The 26,764-nt window shown below is 52.3% G+C and overlaps 9 protein-coding genes across 9 annotated transcripts; 7 read left to right on the top strand and 2 right to left on the bottom strand.

Moving 5' to 3' along the window:
• Positions 1-375: 375 nt before the first annotated feature.
• LAJ45_05265 (uncharacterized protein) lies at positions 376-5,335 on the top strand (the record flags this gene model as incomplete). The annotated part of the gene is made up of 5 exons (XM_046114836.1): positions 376-2,364; positions 2,448-3,399; positions 3,457-5,081; positions 5,144-5,184; positions 5,242-5,335. 5 exons carry the CDS (start codon positions 376-378, stop codon positions 5,333-5,335), a joined length of 4,701 nt encoding a protein of 1,566 aa, XP_045971873.1.
• Positions 5,336-6,872: 1,537 nt separating this feature from the next.
• Positions 6,873-8,277, top strand: LAJ45_05264 (uncharacterized protein; the record flags this gene model as incomplete). The annotated part of the gene is made up of 6 exons (XM_046114835.1): positions 6,873-6,907; positions 6,981-7,196; positions 7,251-7,318; positions 7,403-7,672; positions 7,743-8,116; positions 8,179-8,277. 6 exons carry the CDS (start codon positions 6,873-6,875, stop codon positions 8,275-8,277), a joined length of 1,062 nt encoding a protein of 353 aa, XP_045971872.1.
• Positions 8,278-9,320: 1,043 nt separating this feature from the next.
• Positions 9,321-10,385, top strand: LAJ45_05263 (uncharacterized protein; the record flags this gene model as incomplete). The annotated part of the gene is made up of 7 exons (XM_046114834.1): positions 9,321-9,498; positions 9,611-9,626; positions 9,732-9,819; positions 10,033-10,095; positions 10,169-10,189; positions 10,260-10,278; positions 10,345-10,385. 7 exons carry the CDS (start codon positions 9,321-9,323, stop codon positions 10,383-10,385), a joined length of 426 nt encoding a protein of 141 aa, XP_045971871.1.
• A 1,751-nt stretch (positions 10,386-12,136) lies between these two features.
• On the top strand, positions 12,137-13,621 carry LAJ45_05262 (uncharacterized protein; the record flags this gene model as incomplete). The annotated part of the gene is made up of 2 exons (XM_046114833.1): positions 12,137-12,622; positions 12,734-13,621. The coding sequence occupies 2 exons, from the start codon at positions 12,137-12,139 to the stop codon at positions 13,619-13,621; spliced, it is 1,374 nt and encodes a 457-aa protein (XP_045971870.1).
• Positions 13,622-13,945: 324 nt separating this feature from the next.
• Positions 13,946-15,305, bottom strand: LAJ45_05261 (uncharacterized protein; the record flags this gene model as incomplete). Its single annotated transcript, XM_046114832.1, has 2 exons — positions 13,946-14,745; positions 14,810-15,305. 2 exons carry the CDS (start codon positions 15,303-15,305, stop codon positions 13,946-13,948), a joined length of 1,296 nt encoding a protein of 431 aa, XP_045971869.1.
• Positions 15,306-15,992: 687 nt separating this feature from the next.
• Positions 15,993-17,220, bottom strand: LAJ45_05260 (uncharacterized protein; the record flags this gene model as incomplete). Its single annotated transcript, XM_046114831.1, has 4 exons — positions 15,993-16,064; positions 16,133-16,264; positions 16,350-17,083; positions 17,145-17,220. 4 exons carry the CDS (start codon positions 17,218-17,220, stop codon positions 15,993-15,995), a joined length of 1,014 nt encoding a protein of 337 aa, XP_045971868.1.
• Positions 17,221-18,131: 911 nt separating this feature from the next.
• On the top strand, positions 18,132-18,512 carry LAJ45_05259 (uncharacterized protein; the record flags this gene model as incomplete). Its single annotated transcript, XM_046114830.1, has 2 exons — positions 18,132-18,168; positions 18,256-18,512. 2 exons carry the CDS (start codon positions 18,132-18,134, stop codon positions 18,510-18,512), a joined length of 294 nt encoding a protein of 97 aa, XP_045971867.1.
• An 890-nt stretch (positions 18,513-19,402) lies between these two features.
• On the top strand, positions 19,403-21,657 carry LAJ45_05258 (uncharacterized protein; the record flags this gene model as incomplete). Its single annotated transcript, XM_046114829.1, has 4 exons — positions 19,403-20,253; positions 20,335-20,911; positions 20,984-21,496; positions 21,565-21,657. 4 exons carry the CDS (start codon positions 19,403-19,405, stop codon positions 21,655-21,657), a joined length of 2,034 nt encoding a protein of 677 aa, XP_045971866.1.
• A 2,650-nt stretch (positions 21,658-24,307) lies between these two features.
• LAJ45_05257 (uncharacterized protein) lies at positions 24,308-25,798 on the top strand (the record flags this gene model as incomplete). Its single annotated transcript, XM_046114828.1, has 1 exon — positions 24,308-25,798. The coding sequence occupies one exon, from the start codon at positions 24,308-24,310 to the stop codon at positions 25,796-25,798; it is 1,491 nt and encodes a 496-aa protein (XP_045971865.1).
• Between the last annotated feature and the right edge of the window lie 966 nt (positions 25,799-26,764).

Raw genomic sequence — 26,764 nt, 5'->3', positions numbered from 1 at the left:
AACTGTGGGAAGAGCCCTCCCCCTGCCCTGCCTCCTCCACGAACCCGCATACCTATTTAGGATACCTACATGTAAATAGGAAAAGGTCATGTCAAACAATTCCCTAGATCAAACCGGATGACAGACGAACAGCTTCTTGGTGGATCAGACCAGACCAGACAGACAGAGAACGGTGTCTAATTCTACTTCTCCTGCCTGGCCTGCGTCATCAGAAACCCCCCCCCCCCCCCAAACTCACGTTCTTCCTGCACAATAGTACTCCCACAACAACAACAAACCTGGGGTACACCAACAACTTCCCCGGCCCCCCCCCCCAGGTCCCCCAGTTCTCTCCATTTTGATTTCGAGCTTCATCCCTCAAACCCACGAGCCCCAATGGCTTCACTCTCGTCTCCCCCGCCGCACCTCTCTCACTGCACGCCCTACTGCACCTCCGATCCCGTCCTCGGCCACGTCCTTGTCTTTTACAACCCCTTCTCATTAACCTCCTCCGCTGCGACCTCCAGGATCGAAGCTCACATCCTCACTTGCGCTGGTCTCCAGTCATACCCGAAACTAATCCTCTCTCCGTCCTCCCCCCTCTATGCGGCTGTCAACCACCTCCCACTACCAAAACAATCAGTCGAAGTATACCGTGGCCTCGCAATCGCAGTCCTTAAATACTTTTCAGAGCTTCCCAAAGCGATCAAAGAGAAGATACTTCGCTCAAAATCAAACCTACCGCAAAATGGCGAGGGCCAGGCTGTCGCGTTTGACGAGATGCACGCTGGAGATCTCGCAGCGCGGCTCAAAGAGGTGGAGATGGATGGATTAGTGGGGGATATTATGCCGGCCCTGAGCGAGCGCTTTGTCAGCTGGCTGGATGTAGATCTAGTCATCAGATCTCCGAATGGGGAGGAAGTAACGGAAGAGGCTATGAGCGATGGGGTTGAGGAGCTTCTCAGTCATTTCGGAGACCCGACTCATTTACCCTTTACTAAACTAAAGCGTGCTGCAAGCAGGCCTGCATCCGCAAGACCCCAATTGAAGATCAATGCTGCAGCTTTAGAACGTGAACTGGAGGAGCTACGATATACAGAAGCTAACTATGTCGCAAAGCTACGGGATCTAATCGAGAATCTCGTGATACCTTTGCGCGCACGTTTTACACAGAAGAAAGCTGAATCCGGATTTCCAAGTGCAAGAGATTTAGACACATTGTTTCCCCCATGCCTCGACAAAATCCTAGAGGTTAATACAAGATTTTTGGCCGAGATAGAGTTGGGGGGAATTGAAGAAGTAGCGAAAGTTTGCTTAAAACATTTTCCCGAATTTAAGGACTGTTATGCGGAATATCTACGAGCGTCTCCAGAGTTCGCACAATTGCTTGGAAAGTTTTCAAAAGACAAGCATTCATCATTCTCGAAAAGGGTTCAACAAACTGGCGAACAGAAGCTTCGATCACTCATTATTGAGCCTGTTCAAAGACTGCCTCGATACGCACTCCTCATAGACAATATGCTTAACTCCATTCCACTTGACCATCCATCTTTGATCATACTAATGGAAGCTCGGGAAATAATTACTGAGATTTGCTCACTGCAATCATCTGATATCGATGAGCGTTCCCAAACAACAAAGCGTCTGCAATCAATAATAGTTTCTTGGCCTTCCACGCTGAAGCCTTCCGGACGCCTTATAACTGGGATTGATTTCCTTGACGTCCTGCCGCCCTTTAATGACCAGAATGCAGACGCAATTCCTTCCACCATGCTTCTTTTTGCAGACCGCCTGGTTATTTTACGTCGGCCGAAACCGAATTCTATGCAGGCTCGTGCAATTATGGCAGAAGTTGATAGGCCTGGTGGAGCTATGGCTGCGATCGGAAGTGGGACCAAACGAGAAGGGTCAGGCTGTGATCTTCAATTCGCAGGCTGGATGGACCTTTCTGATGTCAGGATTGCAGAAAGTGACGGCGGAGATATTGTTTGGATGACCTTGGCAAAGGATTTAAATGACAGTTGGGATGTGCGTGCAGGAGGCATGGGACTACGGCGAATGAGGCTTCTAAATGCATACGAGGGGCGTGCTACTAAATTTGCGGAAGATCTCGTGAAGGCCAAACTGGAGCGTAGAGTCTCTACTAACGGGAAAGGCGTGATAGGCCTTCGAGAGATCAAATCCGAAGGTCTAGGATTTTGGTCCTGCGTTTGGGGAAGTGAAACCCGATACACTGCTGAGAAGAGGAAAGGGGGGGTAGTTGTCTACATTGATGACGGTGGGGGAGGTGGAGGAAGCGGGAAATGGGGAAAGGAGCTCACTGAAAGGATAGGGAAACAGGGTGTTGATATTGTAGTATCCGTGGAGGAAATCGCGGGGAATAAAGTGCGAGTTGAGTTCAGGAGTTGGAACGATTATTCTTCAACTGACACAGTACCCCGGAGGAGTTATTGGCGGTTTTTACAAAGAGGGTGTCATCGCTACTCAGACTTCACTCACTCCCACAACATCCCCCGTTGACATCGGCGCTGATGTCCGCGAACCGGAAGCTGTTGAGAGCTTCGGGTGTTCCATTTGATGGTGAGAGTAGGTTCAGCAGGCTTAGGCCGCCGAGCCCGGTGAAGCTATTCAGTTCATTCCTGGGAAGTAACAACAATAACAACAATAATGCTGCTAGTGGTGTCCCGGGTTCCCCTAATAAGCGACCTGTTCTTCTGGACCGGACCCAATCTCAAATGCTTCCCCCGAAAGTGGAACGTACCCCGAGTACCATTCAGAAACGGCAAACCGTCATGGGGGTTGAAAACTGGAGTCTTGAAGACATCAACGACTATGAGGAAAGAACGGATGTGAGCATCACAATGGCGAACGAAAGCCCATTAAAGCGGTTAGAGGAGACATTTGAGGCCTTCATTGTTGCACTTCGGATGTTCTCTTCTGCTGATGCCGACCTTGACCCACTCCGTGAAATGTACGGAGTTGACAATATTGCAGTAGAGGAATTTCTCGAGGACATGGTTCACAATCCCAAGGGTGTGAAAATAGAGATAGATCTTGGTGTCGACGTCGTATTTGAAGCATTCCGTCGCTTTCTCCGCGGAGAATGGAAAGATGGAATGGGGCCTGTCATTGCAGAAAAGGCCCTGGCTGAGCTACAGAGTAAAAGCGAAGAGCTATATCCCGGGGATTTCGAAGACTTTTTCAAGATATTTGTGCTAGACTGGACCCCGCAGAACAAAAGGGCTTTTCGAACCATAGTCATATTACTTAGAGCTATGCAGGGTCGAGTTCAAGATGCTGATGATAAAGGACTGCTCACAAAGGCATTTACTGAGTTATTGGTCTTTGAGGACTCGGATCCATTCGATTTCATGCCGCTCGTGGATAGATTGGTCGAGGAAGCAGATAGCCTTTTTAACGGTAACCATGATTCTTTCTGTTACCTAGGGGGACCAACTGATGGGAGCACCGCGTCAGATACGATGAATAGCAATCAAGGTGAAGTGGTTAATGGAAATGGAGCGTTCGTCAAACGGCACAAATCGGTCACCAGTGTTACTTATTCAACTACGTCGCTGCGGAAGAGACTTGGGCTGAGCCATAACCCAACGAGAGATCCGTACAGTGCTGATGGTAAGAGCAGTGTATGGAGGACGCTCAGTAAGAGTAGCAGGCTAGGACAGGATACACATAAGGGTCACTTAGCAAGGAGTAAATCGACAGATTATGATGCTAGACCTTATGTCCAACCAGCGGGCAGGCCATCTTCACGAGACAGTCCAAATCTCTTGAATGCTTTCAGCAATCCTATGTCGCCGGCGCTGCCGCCTCTACGGCCCCTTTCATCAGTCATTCCTCCCCCACATCCGTCTCCGGAAAAACCACTCCCCGTAGAACCTCCCAATCTGGGAGTACCTAGCACTCCCAGCGGTGCTCCTCGAAGGAAGCGTAGAAGCTCCTTGAGTGACCTCACCAATCACCCTGACTATCAACCAATTCTACCACCAATGAGCTCAACTCCCGATCACCCTGATCCCCTCCACTTGCCTGATCCCGAACCTCTTCGATTCCCTGACCCTGAGCCTCTTCGATTCCCTGATCCCGAACCTCTCCGCTTCAGTCGAAACACACCTGATCATCCAGACCCTCTGCGTTTTCACAGATACAACACACCAGACCATCCAGATCCTCTCCGTCTCAACAGACACACAGGTACACCTGATCACCCAGATCCACTTCGTCTCAGCAGACATACAGGCACCCCAGATCATCCTGATCCCCTCCGAGTCAGCAGGCAAACTCCAGACCACCCAGATCCTCTACGCATCAATCGCCATACGCCCGATCATCCAGACCCTCTTCGCCCTAATAGGCATACCCCAGACCATCCAGATCCCCTCCGTGTCAATAGACATACGCCTGATCATCCGGATCCTCTCCGCATCAACAGGCATACACCTGATCACCCAGACCCCCTTCGCCTCACCCCTAGAACACCAGATCACCCCGATCCTCTTCGTCTGACCCGCAGTAACGGGCTCCGCAATCGTAGTCGTACTACGGTGAGCCCCCCGCAGAGGGCAAATACACCACCACATACACCTTCAACCCCAGGCCGCTCTAACTCCCGCCTCAGTGACCGGAGCAACGAGATTTCAACTCGCCGTGGAACCACCGGGAATACTGGGGCCGCCTCAAGCCCTGGCCCCCAGCGTCTCAAAATGCAGAGCACACAAAAGCTCCGAGAACGGCTATTGTCAGAAAAGCAGGCCATCACTCGAGTTGAGAGCGGGCTACAGCGCGAAATCGACAAAATTGGCGAGGAGCTGAGCATGGCCTCTCGTCTTTCCGGCCGTGGTACTGCTCACTCGGCTGCTATCAAAGAGCTCACATCGCGAATCTCTCAGCTCGAGTCTCGAATTCCAGAGATAAATGACTTGACCAATAATCTAGAGACCGTGACGAATAAGTTAGAGATCGAAAGAAATAAATTCGAAATTACTCTTGAAAAGAAGAACAAGGAATTAGAGGGGCTTGTGGAGGTGTGGAATGATTGCTTAAATGAGAACGATGTCATGTTTGAGACTTTCAATAAGGAGTTGGTGAAAATGAGCGCAGCCCTGAAACAAGGGCGAGGGAGGCAGAGATCCTGAAGCTTCTACAGGAAGTGCGGGTGGAGCAGGGGAAGTTGAAGAGAGAGAATATGTACGTTTTGTTCCTATCCAGATGATGGTAGTGAAGAGACACTAATAATGAGTTTAGGAGATTGAGGAAAGAAAATAGTGGACTCAAGGCACTAGTGGAGGTAACGGAAGTGAAAGAGAGGTCTTTGGGGAGTCCGATGCACGGCAAGTGACCAAAGCACTCATTTTTAGAGGTGGTAGAGGGGTTTATTTTCTTAAATATTTTTCTGGACCTTTCACATATTGTACTGGCGTATTACCGATAAGTGGGGAGCGAGCGGACTGATGAGCAGGCTGTATTTCTCTCTCTCTTTGATGTCTTTTCCTTCTTCCTGTAAAAGCTATGGGCGGTTTAAGGGTTTTATTTTTGTTGGCGTATCTTTTTCTTCTCTATATGTAAGATTAACATGGCGGGCTGGGGAGATTGAGTACGATTTCTTTGCGAAGGAAGGCCGATGGAAGCTCTTCCCAGGTTGTTGGGCTAGCATAGTCTGCCAGTGAATGCAGATTGCCGCGGGGGGGGGGGGGGGGGGAATATATGAATTGCGTAGCCTGTTACGCTTTTTCTATATCTCCATTGACAGCTGAGTTCCGGAAATTAGCATCATGCAACTCTTTACTGGATACATGTTTTGCGAGGCTCTCTTACACTCTTAATATGTAGGCCCATGTTTGGCTTGGCTTTCCTTTAAATATCTCCTGCTTGTCGTTTCCCTCACTCAGCTCCACCACTTGCACGGAGTACAGGGTTGCGGCAGGTAAACCAAAGTACTGGATATATCCAAGATGGTCCCTTTTTCAATGCTTAACGCCTAATATTCCCTCAGCACTTGAAGTAAAGCCTCTCTGGCTTGTTTAAATCCTAGCCCTTTCCGGGCGTGGCATGATGCTTGATTTCCCCCTCGGAAGGTACCGGTAGTCTAAATTCGGGGATTGAATGCCTATGTACTTTAGATTGCCTATATGTCTGGGTACATAGAACTGTCTAAAGTGTAGCTGTAGTAACAATTTGCGTAGCTCGGGGTAACAGCATAATCTTTCCGGTTGACTTAGGTATTAAATACCACACGGACTTTCTCAGTGGGCGTACGTACCAATATTCTTCTAGAAATTTGATAATCTGTTGGGAATTTAAAACGAAAGGAAGCCGGATTGGCCGAGGTGAAATGGAGATTTTGTGAGTACATCTAGTTACACGGTACACCGTATCCCGTATGTGTAGGCACACAGAGCACAAGAGAGTGATTGCCTATGAGCGGGAATTCGAGATCCCGGCCCACGGATCACACGAGTAGGCACGAGGGGTTTTTGATTTCGGCCATGCTCCTCCTGGCTTGACCCAATTAAGCTTAACTGGGCCATCGGAAGCGAGAGGTGTTTCTGGTGGGTTAAGTAACCCGCCTCTAGCCTGCAGGAACAGCGAACTTACTACGGCACCGAAGTCGCCGCCCGTCGCCAAACCTTCTTTCTTTCCTTCCTCAAGCCTGGGTCCTTTTTACATACATAAGCAAGCAAGTTTCTCTCCCCGTGCTTGCAGATACAGCCTACATACCGCCACCAATCTACGTCAATCTCCTTTGGCTTTGTTAAATATCCCCCGCTTTCCTTACTCCTGACCATTACCTTGCAGTATTTGATCTCTTTCTCGTACGATAAACAATACAGCTTCAGTAAGAATTCTAATAAAAATCTTTCTCAACAACAATCAATATGTTTTCTTGGGTTAAAAGCACTGCACAAGCATCGTAAGTTCCTATCTGTGTCAGCTTTCTTATTCTGTCTGCACTTTCAAGCAGCTAATTCTCTTCCCCAAATCAGCATTTCTGCAGCTCTCGGTACCGCTGAGCCAATCTATGGTCCATCTGCCATCCAATCTGTTGCTCTTCAAGAATCAGAAAACCCCACCTACGAGATCACTCGAGATGATCTGAGATGGCATGGTCTCGACACAACAAGCGCCGAGACCCAGACTTTCTACCTGGAAGCTGAGAGCGGGCACATGGGGCTTGTACAGATCATTTACTCTAACGTTGCGTGAGTATACATCCACATCACACTCCGTTTCGGCCACTTGCTGATGACCAATAGAAACCTCCATGTAACTGCTCAGGTGTCCACCAAAATCTTCCATCCAGATGGGCGTATAACTTGGTCCAGCAAGCCTCTCATAAGCACCGACTACTTTGATGACACAAAGCACTCCTTTTATGCTGACAACATTGCTTGCATACTGAGCGAAGACGGAAAGTCTTACACCATCAAAAGCGCCGTCGACCCGACCATTTTCATCGATCTCGTGGTAACTCAAACTACACCTGGGTTCAAAATTGGAAAGGATGGGCGCACAAATTTCGGAACAGACCCAGAAAATCCGTGGGGAGCCATTAGACATGTGTTCTGGCCCCGAAACACGTTAGAAGGGTTTATCAAGGTCGGAGATGAGAAGATTAATTTCAAAGGGAAAGCAATGCATGTTATGGCGTTGCAAGGGATGAAGCCACATCACGCTGGTATGCCCCCAAACCCCCTCGCAAGCCTTGTACGCTGTGCTCCCGGAAAGGGCTGACAAGATTGGTACAGCTGCCAAGTGGAACTTTGTCAACTTCCAGGGTCCCACTTATTCAGCTATCATGATGGAGTTTATCACCCCCGCTTCTTACGGCACAACAACCGTAAACATCACTGGTCTCTCTAAGGATGGTGAGCTTGTGGCTGCCGGAACAAAGGGTGAATGTGAACACGTAGCTTCGCAACTAGATGACGTAGAATTGCCCGAACCTACAGCTGTAAAGTTTGTATGGAACGCCACAACAAAGGATGGGAAGGCAGTTGAGGCTGTACTTGAGGAAGAGTTGGGGGAGAAGATTGATCGTGTGGATATTATGGCGGAGGTACCAGCTATAATCAAGAAAATCGCTGGAAACGTAGCAGGAACAAAGCCATACATGTACCAGGTATGTCAAGTTCTCCGGGAAGAAAAACGCCGAAATCGAAGCTAACGGTTGTCCAACTGTAGTATCATAAGAAAACGACCATAAAAATCAAGATTGGCGATGAGGTAATCGAAGAGGAAGGAAAGCTCTTCTACGAAGCAACCTTCATCTCCGAACTGTAGCTTAAAAACTATGATATTTTGGGGGAGAGGTTCTGGCGCGGCACACTTGGATCTTTTTTCCAATATAATGATTATGCCTTGACGTTTTAAATTTTTCTATCTGTTTTATCTTTGGCTGCCATATGTTTGTTTCTGCAAGTATTAGGGAAGATAATAGTCAAGGGTTAGGCGAGGAAATGGGGTTCTTTTTTATTACTATACTTACTCTACTCATGTCATTTTGGCGCACCTAATACAAGTTAATGCCATCATCAAGAGAGGTGAAGGCGAATGTACAGCGCCATGCCATAAGTCATGGGAAGGCGCGAGGTCGCAACGCCTGAACACAAAATCTTTCACCACCACCGATGGCGCCCAGAGACCATGTACCCCGCCAGACAGCTAGGAGGGAATGACCAGCCTCCCTGCTGTGGCAAAAAACCGGAGTCTTACAACTCTGGTTGGAGGAGAATAGGGTAGATGTTCTGGAGGACTGGCTTGCCTATTCTATCTCATTGAATATGTTTGGGTACACCTCAAGAAGCTTTACTATCAATAGTACCTATTTGGCATATGGTACTAGATCACCTTAAGTATTAAAGCCCCTTGTGGAGGAAGGTCTAATTCATTGCTGGGAACTGTTACCTGATGATTTATTTGGTAGCTAGTTGAGAGCATGCCTAGGAGAATAGAGCTGTTATAAAAGCAAGGGGTTGGTACACAAGATATTAAATGTCAAATTATTTTTATTTAGCTACTATTTAACAACTATACAAAAAACCAGTTCTCCAAAGGATCAATTGTGGTTGCTGGGTGGGTAGTCGTGGTGGCCCGGGAGGTTGCTACGCCGCGCCTTCCCATGATTTATGGCCTAGAACTATACCAACATTCTTTGGGCGGCTACGCTTAGAAACGCGCGTTGGTGGCACTGCACCAGCTTATAACGCGTTTCCTCAGGCAACCACCATCCCACTACATGGTAAATACCTAGCGACCCTCTTCGCCAACCATCATCAATCACCCACAATCACCAATAACACAAACAACAACAACGACTACTAACCATGCCACCCACTCCCCGCCGGCCCAATGCAGCGGCCTCCAGCAGCACGGCGGCTGCACGAAGCACTCTCGGCCAAGGACTTGGAAAAGGCAGAGTCGGCGGAGTCGGCGGAAAGGGCCTAGGAAAGGCGCTCGCAAAGAGGCACAGGAAGGTCATGAAGGACACTATCAGGGGAATCAGTATGGTCCTCCGTCTCCATGCTTGTTAATAGGGGCGGGAATGTTGGGAAGCAATAACTGCTGCAAGGGAATCATTGGTTGTGGTGAGACAGAGAACTAATAGTTTGAGTAGCCAAGCCCGATATCCGGTATGTTTAACTATTACGGACTGCCCTCCTATCTTGAGAGGGGGGGAGAGATGGAGGTTTGGATAATGCGGGTTTGCTTGGTTGATTGCTGACGGGGGGAAATAGTCGTCTGGCCAGACGTGGAGGAGTAAAGCGTATTTCCGCCCAGATCTACGAGGAGGCAAGGCACGCTCTGGTAACCCGCCTCAAGGCCGTATGTATCCCCCCTTCCTTGCAGTGGTTTGACTTCATGGGGGTGGGGGGGGAAGTGTGGCAGTGTGTTTGCGCTGGATGAGCATTGGAAATTTTCCCGTTTCATTGGCCAAGGCGCATCGCTGCATAAATATTCACCATGTGCACTTTCTTGGGGGGGGAGGGTGTGTGTGGTTTAATTTTCAGGGCATTAGTTGACAAGTGCATTTTTTAGGTTCTGCATGACTGCGTGATCTATCTTGAACACTCTTCGCGCAAGACCGTCACAGTTACAGATGTATGTAAACTATTTTCCATTCTTCTCCCTTGACATGAATTTGGAATAGTTTTTGACTAATACTATTCTTTAGGTCATTTTTGCTCTTAAGCGGGTATGTTTGCTCATACCTGTAGTTTTTATAGTTTTCCCCCGTTCACTAACTATGTTTTATCTATAAACAGATCGGAACTCCCATCTACGGTTTGTCGCTCCTTGTTTATATTTATTTTATCTTAATTACAAACCCTAACCCTGGTGCGTATTTAGGCTTCGACGCGGATACCTACAAGCCCAAGGGCAGGAAGTAAATTCTCGATAAGATTGAATTTTACCAAGCCCTGTGTTCCCTTCGCTCTTTCTACTCTTCTTGGCCTTATGAATCAAAGTGCGAAAGGCAAAGTCTGAAAAATCTCCCTTCTATATTTACGCATTTTTGACACCTATTTTCCTTGTGCATACCAAAAACTATTCCTTCTTTCTTATGGGCATGATATCCTTTGGCATCATTGGTTTTTTTTTTTTTTTTTTTTTATCTCTTCTTTTATGAAACGCAGCGCTTAGCAATAACTCTACATTATTTCCCCATACCCACCGCCCCCCAAATGCTTACCCCCATCTCTATTTTTTATTGTTAGTTTTTTTTTTTTTTTTGGCCCCTCATCCTTGTATACGATTCTCGCCAGAGCAGGCTTATGGTTTAACGTTCTTCCCCCTCTGTATTTTTTTGTATCATGGTCAACCAATACCAGTGTAATAGCATTGATATCGATATCGGTTTTTTTGTAAGGCATACTATGATTATGGGCGCCGGAATTCTACGCTGCATTGAGATTTTTTTTTCAGAGCCTTTGTATTGATTGTGCTTACTCTACTCGGATCCAATCCAATTTTTTTTTATAATGTGGGTTTGTTGAGGCCCATACCTTGGCCAGAAATTGATTTTTTTCCTTGTTTTGCGTGTTACACAAATGCTAGTGAGGATCCGGATGATCTTGAGGATCTAGCGGCCAGTCATGCAGTCTCGGGCCGTTCTGTAGCGGCTGGATGGATCCTCGCGATCCGAGATAGCCGAGCGGTTGCGCTGGATGGCGTCATACTGGCACATGTGTGCTGTGTGGTGGCAAAGCAGGGCGCGCGCGCCGAGTGATAAATTGTGAAGGAATATATCTTTCGGGTGCTGGAATCTACCGGTGGGCACATATATCCCTATGGGCATTTGGGATGGGCTAGAAGATGTCACGCCTGCCCGCGGGAAGAGTTATGTCGGCTTCCTGACCTGTGGGAGGCGTGCTGGACGGTTTGTTAACCGGCCTAGTTAACCCCCCATATCGGGAGTCTCTTGAGTTGAGGAATGATATGTCCTCCCCCCATCCCTAGTTTAGGTTTCCGGTAAACTATCGATAGTTCCCCCCCCTTTGGTCCCTGTTACTGTATGTATCTCGCTTTGTATTCTGCTTGGTAAGTTTGGTTAAGTTTTTTTTTTTTTTTTTTTGGGGGGGGGGGGGCTTCTATGCCAGCTGCCGTGATAGCTACTGCGATTCACCGGCCCACGATATGGCTAGCTGCCTACTACTCTCTGTGGATGTAAGCTTCCGACTAGGTTGATATGGTTCGTCCCTTCCAGAATCCTATCCTCGCGCGGCGTAGTCGTTACCAAATCATCTCGGTATCGCTGATGTATTCCGGGGCAGTTAATCAATCCGCCACGACGCAGTTAGCTCCCAAGCCGGGCGAGTGATGGTCGGTGACTAAGAAGTACTCATTTGTGGAGTGATAATAAGTTCCCCTCTTAATTGGCGCCAAGTCTTGAACCAGACGATTTGAATTTCGATATCTGAGATATATACTAGTATTCACCCGGAGCTCTAGAGTAGGTCTGAAGGTGGTGTCTGTAGAATATCACTCTTCCTCCATTCAAACCAGTAGATCACTGCACCCCCCGTTACCAAGGCAACGCGGGCACCACCGCCAGCTCACCCCGGTCCCCAACACCACCAAACCAACCAAACAAGGAAACCCAAGCTCACCCACCACACACTCACCACATCAAACACACAGCATGTCCACCACCACCGCCAGCAGCAGCAGCACGCCGACCCCCCTCCTCACCCACCTCCTCACCCACGAGTCCTTCCGCGCCGCCCGCCTGCCCTCCCTCTACTCCGACTTCCGCCACCTACGCACCAACAACCCCTCCGGCTTCACGGCCAACACCACCGCCTGGGCCTCTGCGCTGGCCGGCGCCGCGCGCGCCGGCGTCCTCCCCGACACGCTTGTGGTGCGCACGGGCGAGGAGCTCGTGGCCGCGCTGGCGACCCGCGAATGGGGCCGCCCGCTGGGGTTGGGGAGTGTGGTGGCCGAGGCAGTCCAGAAGAGGGAGTGGTTCCCGTTGAAGGTGTTTATGGCGCAGGTGGAGAGCGTGTATTACCGTGCGTGGATCAATCCGTGGGGGCTGCTGAGCTGGGGGTTGGAGACGGCGGGGCTGAAGGGGAGGGGGGAGGGGGAGGTGAGGGCGGGGGAGTTTGTGGTGTTGAAGAATGTTGAGGTGAGTCTCGTGGTGGTGGTGATGGTTATATGAATGGAGATTAGCTATCTGCAGCGCAATTGAGAGGGAGGAGGAGGAGGGGTGATATCGATACTGACAAAAACCACACAGGAATCCGCACAGAAACTCCTCACGCAGATCAGCCTCCTCCCCAACGGCACCCACCGCCTCTTCACGCTCCCCCTCCTCCTCAAAACCTACCCCAACCCGCTCACAAACACCCCCTACACCGCCCGCGACCTCAAAGTCCTCCTAAAGTTCCTCACGCGCGACCTCCGCGCCGCCACCCTCTCGGGCGAAACCATAAAGTTCAAAAACGAGAACGAGGACCCCACGCCCGTCACCCCCACCGACACCACCATCGCCGAGCTCAAGGCCACAATCGCAAACCTGCACGCGCAGATCGACCACCTCAGCGCCCAGATCGGCGCGTGCACGGATAAGGCGCGTGCCGCGCTGCAGAACAAGAACCGCATTGTGGCCGTGGCCGCGCTGAAGAGCAAGAAGCTGGCGGAGGCGACGCTGGAGCGGCGGGTGGGCGCGCTGGGGCAGCTGGAGGAGGTGCTGGGGAGGATTGAGCAGGCGACGGGCAACGCGGAGCTGGTGGCGCAGCTGAAGCGGAGCACGAAGGTGCTGCGGGCGCTGAACCGGGAGACGGGGGGTGTGGAGGCGGTGGATGCGGTGGTGGGCGAGATGAGGGAGCAGATTGATGGGGTGGAGGAGGTGACGAGGGTGTTGGGTGAGGTGGGGCTGGAGGATGGCGAGGTGGAGGAGGAGATGGAGGAGCTGTTGGAGGAGGAGGAGAGGAGGAAGGAGGTGGAGAAGGAGGAGAGGGAGAAGGAGAGAAGGAGGAAGGTGATGGAGGAGTTGGGCAGGTTGAGGTTGAAAGGGGAGGAGGAGGAGCAGCTGCTGCGGGAGGAGGAGGATCAAGGTACTGTGGGCACGATAGGGAGGGAGGAAGTCGATGAAAAGATCAAGGCTCCGCTTCCAGCATCGTAGGTTCTTTTTGCCAATTGGTGGTTATCACTAACCAAATAACGGAAAAAACGATCATTGACTCCTTCCCGTGTGTGCCTGCGTTTTCCTTTCTTTTTTTTTTTTCGCTTTCTTCCCTTTCTTCTCCTTCTATCAATGTAATATATATACAGTTATTCTTTCTTTGGAAATTAAAGTACTTCCCAATAGACCGCAAGTAAAAGAAAAAAGTCCTTATTTATCATGAGAGGAAAAAAAAAGAAAAAAAGAAAAAAAATGCCAATTAAAAACAGAAAAGGAAAAAGAAATAAGGAAAAAAAAAGAGATATAAAACATCAATAGAGGTACTTATTGTACCGCTTCAGTCACTGCTGGGGTATTGCTAGTGCTACTACTACTGCCGGTGCTATCTATCTCCTGGTATTTCCTCTTGCCATTAATCTGCGGATCCACACCCATAACGTCCTGACCTCCCATCACATTGCCAAACACCTCCGGCACCTCCCCCCTCCCCACCGTCACCATCGTCAACACCCCATTTTCACCCACCGGCCCATTCACACCACCCCCACCACCTTCTCTATTCCCCCCATTTTCACCCTCCCCATTCCCCTCCCCCTCACCCTCACCATCCACCTTCCCCGGCCCCCTCCTCATCCGTGCCTCCTCCACCAGCCGCCTATACTGCGACCTATGCTCCTCCCCCCACCGCTCATCGCTCCACCGCGCCTTCACAATCTGGTTACTCGGGCGCGCATTCGCGCGCTCCCAGGCCGCCAGGTCCGCCAGCAGCTCCGTCTTGCTGCGCGGCCGCTTCGCGTCAATGTTGGCGTTCCAGATGGTCACCCACTCGCTGTGGCGCTCCTGCAGCGCCTTGCGCCCGCCTGTCGAGGGGATGCCGAGGGCGCTGAGCTTGGTGCGGAGGTCTTTTTCTTTGATGAGGGAGTAGGTTATCTTTGGGATGGGGGCGGGGCGGTGGGTGGTGGTGGTGGTGGTGGAGGAGGTGGTGGGGAGGGTGCTAGGGGCGGGGGTGCGGAGGGCGCTGGGGGCGGGGGTGTGCGGGGTGGTGAGGCAGATGTCGAGGTGCGGGTTGACGGATTCGAGCTTGAGGCGCTTGTTGCATAATGGGCAGGGGACGAGGCCGTCGTCTGGTTCGCCTGGAAGTCAGTATAGTGCTACTTACTCATGCATGCTGTGACAGGAGGCACAAACCCGGTGACGGGATCTCCACAACCTCCTCCTCCTCCGCCCCCTCCTCCTCCGCCTCCTTCCCCTCCTCCCATTCCTCCTCCTCCTCCTTCTCCGCCCTCACCACACACCGCCTCCTCTTCCTCCTCCCCCCCTCCTCCCCGCCATCCTCCCCCCTCACACCCCCACCCCCCATAGCCAGCGCCAACACGCCCGCCCTTGCCGCCACAAACGCATCCACCAGGTCAGCGACAACCTGGTTCTTGCGCAGCCGGTACTCCTGCTCGGGCGCGCGGCACAGCGGGCACACGCGGTCCGACTGCAGCGCGCGCCGGATGCACTCGGAGCAGAAGGTGTGCTGGCAGTTTGTGAGCACGGGCGCCGTGAAGAAGTCTTTGCAGACCTGGCAGCGCAGCGCCGCGTCCAGCGGGTGTAGGAGTGGGAGGGCGGTGGCGTCCCAGTCGGTTGGGTCTGGGATGGGCGGGAGGGCCAGTGTGGGCAGGGGGAGGCGGGCGTCCATGCTGGTGTGTGGTGTTGTGGTGGTGGGTGTTGAAGAGTTTTTGTGGTTTGTATGGGGTGGATGGTGTGCTGGGAGTGAGTGAGTGCGGATCAGTTCGAGTTTGCTGTGCTGTGCTGTGCTGTGCTGGGGCGACGCGACGGACGGGCGCGACGTGTTGAGGCAGAAGAGCGCTGGGCGGGCAGGGGTGTTTGGTAAGCCGATATCTATTGGAGGGCGGGCGATCTCTCGAACAACTCTACCAGTGACGCCTCTCAAAGAAAAAGAGAGAGAGAGAGTTTGGATATATTCAGTGACTCAATACCTCGTGGGGTTTCATTGTGCTTCTAGAGCAGATCAGAGCACTGCATGTAGGGTCCAATTCTGTCTGTCTGCATCCGGACGCATATATGCAGAAGAAGCCCAAGAAGCCCCAAGACCGTCATCGAAAGTGCTCCGTCTATGTAGCTTAGCTACCTATATAACTACACAAAGAAAAAGAAAAAGAGAAAAAGAGAAAAGAAAGAAAGAAAAAAATGCATTTGTACACCGGACATCCGGCAGTTGAAGAAACAACAGATGAAAAACCCGTACCAGTACCAACCCTATTAATAAAAAAAGAACACAAGTAAAAAAGATTCCAACAAAGAAAGCGCCTCCACACCTCTCCTCTCCTCGATCGGGCCGAGAGAAGAACTCCCCCTCCCTCCTTCACTGATAGTCCGGCAGCTCGTTGTCCCAGCCATAATAGGCCCGCATCTCGCGAAAGTACTGGCCGTACCACTACATATCCATAGATGTAAGTAATTGATTCCGGGGGTTACATAGAGGGCCGGGGCGGGGAAACAAACCTCAAGAACCTCCCACTCCGCGCAGTCCTCGTGGCAGTGCTCGTCCGGATTCGACCGCGGCTTCTTGACCGTGAAGTGGATCAGGACCGCCTCATCCCACAGCATATCCCACGCCTCGCGGTGGTATTGATACTACCGCAATATGCCAATGTTAGACCTACCACTTCCTATACACAAAAGCTTCAACCCAGGGGAGGGGGGGGGGGGGGGAACACACCATAATGAGATTGAAGTTATATTTATACGGCAGCCCAAAGAACCTAAACCGATAATACGCATTCAAAAACGCCTGGTCCGCATCATTCGGCTGATGATACGCCGGATCCGACACCTTGCCAATCATATCACTGAACGTCTCCACGCCGGGCCTAAACACCACGACCCCCGAATTAAACCTGCTATCCGTAATCACATCCCACCACACATCGGGGGCCGCCGCAAACTCGCCGGGCATCTCCCACAGCTCCGCCAGGCTGCCCTTGCACACGACGTCGGCGTCGATGAAGAGGATCTTCTCGTACTCGGTCCACGTCCACAGGTGCAGCTTGTTGAGGTTGTGCCGGTGGTGCGCGCGGATGGCGCTGTTGTCGACGCCGGGGAAGGTGAGCTCCTCGGCGACGCGGAGCGTCCAGCCGGCCGCCTCGAGGCGTGTCCGGTTCTCGGCGGTGACGCCGTCGACGGCGTCTTCGCGGATGAGGAGGACGAGCTCGGCGTCCATCGCCGCCAGGTCGTTGTGTTTTTGGATGGAGTAGCCGAGGAGGAGCGCCATTGCGGTGAAGGAGGCGGTTTGTACGCTGGAGGTGATGGCGTAGCGGGGCTTGCGGGCGAGGAGGGATTGGTCGGTGGGGGTGAAGGAGGTGGTGCGGAGGGTGGGTGGGGGTGCGGCGGCGGCGGGGGGGTTGTGGTGCGGGTAGAAGGAGTCGAGGGGGTGGGGGGATTTGCTGCCCGGGCCTGGAGGGGGATTGTTAGCTTTGGGGCATGAGCTGAGGTGGGAGGAGGAGGTGGGACATACCGAAGAAGAAGCCGTAGAGGCCGAGACACAGCGCTGCCAGGAGCACTGTGGGTAGTATTATTCGCGGACGAGCCATGTTGGGCACAAAGTGTATAATAAGATGTGAAGAAAGGGAAATAAAGCCAGCCCCAGGTAGAGGTGTAGTGGAGGGGGAGGGGGGGCGCACGACCGGGGATTTATAGGGGAGAGACACTTCTCTCCTCCCCGACTCCGAGTCCCACCCCCTCCCCTGTAACAGACCCCGGCAATTGCACCCTTCTGGACGGAGGTTAAAGCAACAGCCATGATCCAAGTAGCTCTAGTTAGTTGAAGGCCGGGGACCGCATAGTAATCATTTCCCTCTGTCTCTCGGCACCCGCTGGTCAAAGTATTTCCTCCAATGCCCCCTGGCAAACCTCTAACCCCTTTGGTGACAGCAGCAGCCCACCCCCGCTCTCCAAGCCTTTCCCGCTTGGACGCATCTTGGCGGCCGCGTAAGCGTGGCCGACATAATCACCAAAGGTCACTCGGCTGCTTTCTGCGGCTGGGCGGGTGGGTGAGTGTTTGTGTTTATGAGATATGGCAGCGTTGACTGAATGCGTGAGGGTGCGCGAGGGTGCGGGATGGTGCGTGAAATAAGCTTTCTGTAAAGTGCCAAGCTGGCGTTCTGTTTCAGAATGCCAATTGCGTCGACAACGTCCTCGAGCACACTCTACATACAGAAGACTACAAGTACAGGAGACGGTATTCTGCATAGCACTCGAGTTCAAGTATGAACGAGATCGCATCTGTCAGTCTGCGGGCCTCGATTCGTATGTAGCCAGACAGCCAGTGAGTCACTCAGAATCACTCGTTCCATCTGTTCTCCACGAGCGAGTCCAGTACATAATGTACAGATTTAAGCTTTCCCGGCATCAGACTTACATCATGTCAGCCCCACAACTTCTCGCGTTTCTCTGCTCTGGAGCTACATTACATGTAACCACCAATATCACCAGTGCCACCACCATGACATTCCTCACGATCCAGATCTTCATCAAGAAGGGTATTTCCTCCTCCTCCCTTCCTCCCTTCCTCCCTCCCTTCCTCACCTCCTCGCACAATCCTAACTACACCTTAAAACATGACACAGACTGCGGCAAGACCATCACGCTCGACGTCAATCCCTCCGACTCCATCAAGACGGTCAAGGCCAAGATCCAGGACAAGGAGGGAATGGTGCCGACACACTATTTCCGGCTGAAATTCAACTGCAAGTACCTCGACGACGACAAGACGGTTGAGTTTTACCAGGTTGTGAAGGAGTCGACGCTGTGGATGGTGTGGCCGCTGCCCGGGGATGTGAGGGGGAAGGTGGATGGGTTGGGTGCGGTTTCAAGTATGGCTTAGGGCGGGTGTGGTGGGGTGATACGGGGTGGTACGGGGTTGTACTGCATACATATATTATGGAGGGTAGAAGTATTGGCTTTTAGGAGTTTGTATGGGTTTCTTTTGCTACATAGATGTTTGTTTTTGGCAGTTTTATACGCCAACAATGGGAGACGCTTTGCTGCCCAGTTCCCTAAAGCTGGTTGAGATTTGCATTGGACCTAATAAATACTCGACGGTAATGTTGAGAAGCTATCGTTGAACTTGAGCTTGATTGAGAAATGGCCGAGTGACCTGATATGACTCTGTCTTCTTGGCGCTATAACACATTTATTCAATGCTGCCAATACAACCAGCAAGAAGGCATCGCAACCTGCCTGATTCCCGCCTGCTTTCCCCATCCACCGTCTCCAGGAAAGCTCTCCTCCTCACACGCACACTCTCGTCGGATCCAGGGACATCCATCTCTGCTGTGCATGTGGCTGGTGGGACCCTTACAGCACGCACCGCCACTCCCCTTCCGTGGTTCGTGTCCTACGTGTGATCAGCAACGTCGACTTTGAGGCTCCCAACGCAACTTTGCACTTTTACACAGCAGCTCAGAAACACCAGAAAACCATCAAACACAACCACCGCCCAACAGCATCGCCAGAATCCTCGAAAACCACTCGACATCACTCCACCCCCACGCACCACAGACAGACCTATAACATCCACCACCATCCTGCACCACCAATCAGCATCTCACCACCACCACTCAGGAACCAATCCACCTACACCCCCTCCCAATCCCAATCATCCATCAAACCAGCCAGCTAGTACACACCACAGCTGGGACCCCCAGCGCCCACCCCACCACCATCCGCCCCCTTGGGCACCAACCACCACCACCCGGGCCGCCGACCCCCACCATGACGTCGGCCTTCCCCACCCTCCCCACCCGCCGCCCCACGCTGCCCACCACCACCGCCCCCAAGCCCCCCTCCATCTACCTCCGCACCTCGACCTCGGCCGCACACAGCTCCGTCTCCTCGCTCAACAGCCTCTTCAACCCCAGCAGCGCCACCATCGCCGCCCGCGCGCCCGCCGACGCCGACGCAAAGTCGCTGATCCTGCGTGCGTTTGTGCCGCACGTGGCCGTGCATGTGAGCGATGACACGAACGCGCTTGCGCGCGAGAAGGGCTTTGCCGACTTTAAGGACATGCTGCGGCCCTATGGCGAGGAGATCTCGGGCCGCGTGACGGTCAGGGATAGCCAGGGGATTAGCAGCAGCTATGATGATTTTGGGATGCGGTTTGTGGCGCTGGCGGACGTGGCGGCGGGGGGGGAGAAGTGGGAGACGGGGCTGGCGAGGGCGGCGGCAGCAGCGATGGCGGCCGGAGCGGGGGAAGGAGGAGGAGGTGGTGGAGGAGCGGGGGGAGGGGAGGGGGAGAAGAGGAAGGTGTGGGTTGGGGGGAGTATTGAGGAGGTGGAGGAGCTGGTGGGGTTGCATATGGATCGCGAGCTGGCGGGGACGGGGAGGGAGTTTTATATGCTGTATTTGAGACGGCTGTTGAGCGCGCTGCCCGTGGCCCCGCATGAGACGTTCTCGCACCCCGTGGCGTGTGTTATTGCCATCTCGTCGAGGAATACGACACCGATTGAGACGCTGCGGAACCTGTATACGTCGGGGAGTAGGGTGCAGCTGCCGGCGTATGTGAATACGGACTATCTGCGGTACTATGTGCTCGTGCACGACGAGGACCGCGACGATATCAAAAAGTTAGTAGTAGCCCCCCTCCCTCCCTATGTCTCTCTGTAGAAGCAATCGGTAGTATTAACTGTCTCACCCCACCTCTGCAGATCCAACAGCCTCTTTGACCAAATGAAGAAGCACTTTGGCCTCCACTGCCACCTCCTGCGCCTCCGCTCCGGCGGCCGCGCCGTAATATCCGACGACGACGCCGTCATCGTGCCCAAGCCCAACTGGATCTCAGCCGCCGAGGAGCTCGCCTCCATCACCTCGACGGACGCCGACTACTCGGACGACCAGCCGGCGCTCTGTCTCCCCGACAGCGACGCCGCCGCACTCACAACCATGATCCGCGAGATGGCGCAGGTCTCCATCATCCCGTTCATGGAGCGGTGCGTCGCCACATGGAACGACCAGGTTGCGTCCCGCCGCCGTGGCCTCTCGGGGCGCTTCCTGAGCATGAGTAAGAGGTATTTTGGAAGTAGTGGCAGTAGGACGAGTACCAGTGCGAGTAATTATGACCCGTTGTCGGCGAGCTATCATCCTAGCACGCCTGAGGCGCAGATGCGGAAGCTGGCTGATTATGCCTTCTTGTTGCGCGATTGGCGGCTTGCGAATGGCGTGTATGACCTCCTGCGTACTGACTTTGGAAATGATAAGGCGTGGAAATACCACGCCGGCGCCCAGGTCTGTCTCTCCCCCCGCCAAAAAAAAAAACCCCCCTCCCAGAACTGATCATTGGCCCCCCGGGACGAATAGGAAATGACCGCGATATCACTAATCCTCACGGGCACGGGCCTGACCACCAAAGTCCGCGCCGACCAGATCTACCCCCTGCTCGACCTCGCCGTCTACTCGTACCGCTCGCGCTGCAGCAGCACATACTGCGCGCTGCGGGCGCTGCTCGTGTCCGTCGAGCTCTTACGGCTACGCGGCGGCGGCGCAGCCGACGAGGCAGCGACATGGGCGATCCATGCGCGGGACATGCACGCGAACCCGGGCATCGGGCACGCGCTCGTGACGGAGCGGGTCGGCGCGTGCTACAGTGTGCGCGAGGGGGTGGGTACAGGGGCGTGGGGGGCAAGGCGGCGGAAGGCGGCGATGTGGCGGATGCTGGCGGCGGGGGAGTGGTTGGCTGCGGGGCGGGGCGCGGTGAGTAGGGCGTGCTTGGAGGGGGCGGTGGGGGTGTATGAGGGGACTGGATTTGGCGGGGTGAGGGCGTTTGTGGAGGGGGTCAAGAGGGGGAGTGGGTTTGGGGGGGTGTTGGTGGATGTGGGTGGCGGGGAGGAGGGGGAGGGGAGGGCGTGGAGGAGGAGGTGTTGGAGTTGGAGGTGGGGAAGAGGAGGAGTGTGGGGGGGAAGGCGGGGAGGGAGCTGTTGTTGGAGTTGGGGGAGGGGGGGGCGAGGGTGGAGGATGATTTTGTGGAGAATTAGATTTTTTTTTCCTTTTCTGTGGCCTCTTTCTTTCTTTTGTAGATTTTCTATTCTTTTCTTTTCTTTTCTGTTTCTTTCTTTCTGATTGCTAGGCATAGGGATTGTTTTTATCTACACTTAAGCTTATTACCATCTTCTCTCGTCTCCTCCCGTCTTCCTTCTCTTATTCTTGTTTTTCGCTCCGGGAGTACTTACTTACTAGTAGAGAAGCGCTGGCGATATACGGTCTCAGTTTGGGGGTTGGGGGGGGGGGGGGGGTGTTAAAGAGAGAGAAAAAAAATGCCAAATGAAGAACCATGACTTACCTTAATTCCACCCTTTTTTTTTTTTTTTTTTTTTAAACTTGAGATGACTGCCACGACTAGTTATGTAGTTGCATGTATCCATCCTCCTATCATTATCGTTGTCTTTTCTGTTATTCACTCGGCTAAGGGCCGGGGGGGGGGGGGGGGAGACATGGACCCGGTTTGTCAGAACCTTGCATGTCAAAGATAATCCACGATAATTTCTCACTGTTATTGAATTTGTGCTGCGGGTCATGTAGCGTCACTCGTGGCTTGGCGGTTATTGTTGGCTTGGAATCGGCACTTGTGGGATCGCAGTAAACACTGGCTCCGTGCGTTGGTAAGGTACATATGCGTGAGGTAAAGTAAGTAGGCTGTAGGGGTACGAGGTGCACGGTGAAGGGAGGGGGACATATAACACTTATTTCCCTACCAACAAAACCGGTAACGTAGGCAACAATGGGAAATGACCTGCCGGGGGAGGAAGATACAATCATACATACAGCGAAAGCTTGCTATAACGGTACGCTCGGGACCGGAATTTGGTACCGTTATAGAGAGATTACCCTTATATAGGAGGTGCTGGTGCTGAAAGCCAGGCAAAAAGGACCGAGAAGTGCTACCGTTATAGAGAGATTACCCTTATAGAAAGTACCGTTATAGCAAGCTTTCGCTGTACCACCACAACACCACCACCACCAAAAAGAAACAATGCAAAAAAAAAGGATGAGAGTTCGGTACCCAGGATTCCCGCATGGTCACCCACTGCAGTACTGACTAGGCGATATGTTGATTGTGTATGGCAGAGCGGACGGGATGCCCAATTTTCAACATTCTATGACCGAACACGTGGGGAGTAGCTGGTTTTACACTGTTAGCCCGGTGGAAGCATGATATCTGACCTGCTTGTGTGTGTAGAGTACGGGGGGCTTGGGGTTGTACTCAACTCTTTGTTTGGGGTGGATCATCGGGAATCACTCGGTATTTCTCACATCTACTAAACCAGCTGAGCCACACGCATGCCTAGTCCTAGTCGACCCGTAAAAGTTATAGGTCATCAGTGCTCGAAACTGGACACAATACTCCGCGAGTGGCGGAGTGAAAGTTCGCCGTTATAGCCAGCTATCCCACGCATGTGGAGGTAGCTATCCCGCACTTTCGCTGTCAAGATCCTGTACAAAGTCACCAACACGGGGGGCGCCGAGAATTCCCCCCGCCTTTGCTGCTATAGGAGATGACACTATATTATGGTATTTAGAAGTATCGGAAAGATCCATACAGCGATGGACGATTGGATAAATAAGCTGGTATGTGGAGGGCCCTCACTGGGAATGGCGGTCCCAAGCTGAAGAATTGAGCTGAATGGGTATGATACGGGCTGAGCTGCATTCTAGCTTGGCGTTTGCACGTCTAGGTATTCTCCACCCCCGCCATGTGGTGTTAAGTGCGGATGAAGTATTGTATGCCCGTATTTTACACTCGTTTTCTCTACTCGACATCTCGAGTATGCATGTGGGGGACGGTGGGGAGAGCCACTTGGTATCAATGTGGTGTGGTTATGAGCAGCCCGCTGGGGTGAAAAGGAAGCAAGTGCCCAAGATCCCTGGCTGGAAGAAAGGAATCGTGGGGCTAATTAATGAAGAACATCCTTTTTTCTCCACTACTCCTGAATTCCACTGCACGTAGCACTACGATACAGTTCTCTATGAATATTGCACCTGGCCCCAGCAAGCAAAAACCACTCGGGCTATCTTTCTGCAACTGGCATCATGTTACCTGAGTTAAATTTGTCGAGAGATGATACAAAGTCGGGGATGCCATAGTGTAGTTGAGTTGTGAATTTGTATATTTAATAATTTATTGAGCTGGTTGTCTTAAGAATCTTAGTTCGACCAGTCCAAGAGGCCCGGCCCGACCCGCCCCACATACCGCACTCTACTCTAAGGAAAGGCCCGACCTGCAAAGTATCTTAAGTGGAAACGTCCCGGGCCCACTGGTACGTGTTCTGCTAATGCATATAGATAAATAATCTAGAGATCCAGTGATTTTCCGTTGAGAATACGTTATGTGTAAAGCTCTACATACATGTACTTTCTGGGATAGGTGTTACATACATATGTAGCTGTGTTTGAAAATGCACTCCAAGACCTCCCGCCGCCATGCAGCCCCGTCAGCCAGTCACAACCCCTGCCTGCCCATCCCGTCAGAAAACGTTCCTGTCCCTGGCCCGCACATTATGTCATCGGGCACCTGCACCCCAGAGATTATTTATCGATAAGCGACCCACAACGGAGCTATCCGTCCCCCAATGAGCAAAAACTCACAACCCACAACCCAATAATAACCCCACAACCTAACAACCAACCATGGCCACCACCCAGCCACTCGCCATCCAGTGCAGAGACCCGGGCGAATTCATCTCCTCCATCATCGAGCACCACCGAGCCGGCGGCGGCGGTGTGCAGCAGCCTCTAAAGGACGAGGAAAAGACGTATCTGATCTTCGTGGGCATCGATGATGAGAATGGCGTTTTCGAGATGATGGATGATGATGACCGAGAATATCTTCCACTGAGCGGAGAGGAAGAACCTGAGATGCCTTGGAGCGAAAGTGATGGGAGTGAGCAGAGGTTGCCGGGTGAGCCGCCGGGTTCGGGACAGCACCAGATGACCCAGTCCCAAACTCCAGAGTTGGGGAAGGCAGAGGATGTAGTCCAAGGGCATGAGGGCCACCAAGCAGAGGATCTTAATCACGGGGCCACGGGACTTGACCAGGGGTTCCAGTCTGCCAATGGTCAGAAGTCACCAATATCAAAAATCACTGAGGCGAAAACCCCCGAACATAGCTCTCCACCCGCCCTACCAGAAGCGGAGGAAACTGTATCGCCAGTACAGTTACCCATCGCTTTACCTTCAAGCTCACCGTTAAGCTCTCCGCCGCCGGAAGAGGATGACGAAGAGCTATTTATGACTGGTGAGAGTGCCGTAGCATCCAAAGGCCAAGACGGGTCTCAAAGCCCTATTAGTAAATCCCCAAGAGACCTAGACAACCACCTAGCTGGCGGGAAAGAACTACACAAAGAAACAGGAGCTCGAAGTGAGGCTACAAAGGGAAACGAAGTCAAATCCCGAGCTACAGAAGCCAATATATCCATCCCTGAAACTCCGAATACCCGCAGGAAGGTTCTCCTACAAATCCGGGAACCCAGCTCCCCCATACCCCCACAACCACACGAAATCTCGCCGCTCACCGCACCAGGAGACAAGCCGCCAGTATCCCAGTCCTACCAGAGCTCCCCCGCGGTACCCAGGAGCAGCATGATAACCTCCCCAACAGCCAAGCGATTTCCCATACCGACCAAGGTCTCCAACACAGCACAATCCCAACAATCCGAAGAAGAAGAGGAAGAATACACCACCTACCCCACCCCCACACTCGACATCCTCTCCGCCGCCGAACACATCGAGCTCCTATACCTGCGCGACCTCAAAACGCTTCGCACCTTCCTCACACTTCTCCAATACACCCCTCCTGCCCCCTCCTCTCCCGATACCGACAGCAATCCACCCCTCCTCGCTATCTGGGGCCTCATCGGCGCGCACCACCACACCACAGGTGAATTCAGCGGTGAAGGGATCGCAAACACGCTGTCCCTCGCGGTGGACGCGGCGGCGGAGTCGGGGCGCTTTTTGGTGCTCGGGGAGGGGTATGTGCAGGAGGATATAGAAGGTGGGGAGGTGTCGTGGATGGAGGCGGAGGTGCCGGTGTTGAGGGGTGGAGGCGGAGGAGTGGGGAGGACGGTGGTGGTGAAGGGGGTGTTGGGGAGGTGGTGTCGGTTTGTGGAGGAGTTGGAGTAGCTGGAGTAGGTGGGGGTGGCTTTGGGGAGGTTGTTTGATTTTAATGGGGGGTTATATTTCCGTCCTCTCCGGTGCTTTGCTTTCATTTCTTTTCCTGTGGGGTTTAGGGATATATTAACATTGCCTCGCTAGAAGAGATTTGGGATTTAATATTATTATATGATTTCCCTATTTCACATGTAATTAATAAAGAAAAATAACTTGCCGCCTCTCCTCAAGGTCGGTCCTCATTTTGTTTCTCACAAGCAAAAAACTGCACAGGATGGGTAATACATATTAATACTTTTGATCCTCACTCCAATAACCTCCAAAGGTAGGTTAGTAAGCAGGGGTAATGATAGCATGACCGAAATTATCTATGCCAAGACTCGACTGAATACCTCAAGGCAGAAACGACCTCAAGAGGCTGGGAGGGCTGTAGCGAACTGTGGACGTATTTTGGATAGCTTTGTTCTACTTCTTACTACCCTTCCCTCCTCCCGGAGCCAATGTCTTCAAATTAGGGGGTCCAAACCAAGTATAGTACAGCCGGATTATTGCTATAACTGTAAGGTTGTATGTAATTAATGAATTAAATAAAATAAAATAAAATAGTACAGCCGGATCTATTCCACTATAAGGGGCCAAAACAAACGAAGAAGAAAAAGAACTAGCCCTTAAAATTGGCCTAGTCGAGAATATAAAAAGTGCTCCGGGACTATTATTATGGCCAGCATATAACTCTCACGAGCGTTGGCTCATATTATAATGCGCCAACACCGCCGCCATGCGCCATCAACCACCAAAACCAGTAGATTTATAGCCACATATATATAGACAGCGGTGTGATGTACAAATATAACATCACAGAAAGTTTTCCATCTTAAAGCAACCCAGAAACATGTTGTTTGACCCTACCCTATTCAAGTTCTCCACTCCCATTCCCATCACCAACCACCAACAACCATCATGACTTCCGCTACACCA

This window comes from Morchella importuna (assembly GCF_003444635.1).
Source record: "Morchella importuna strain M04M26 chromosome Unknown Morimp01GS014, whole genome shotgun sequence".
Classification (NCBI taxonomy): domain Eukaryota; kingdom Fungi; phylum Ascomycota; class Pezizomycetes; order Pezizales; family Morchellaceae; genus Morchella; species Morchella importuna.
Note: the sequence above shows the minus strand (reverse complement) of the source record. Positions and strands in the feature narration are given on the sequence as shown.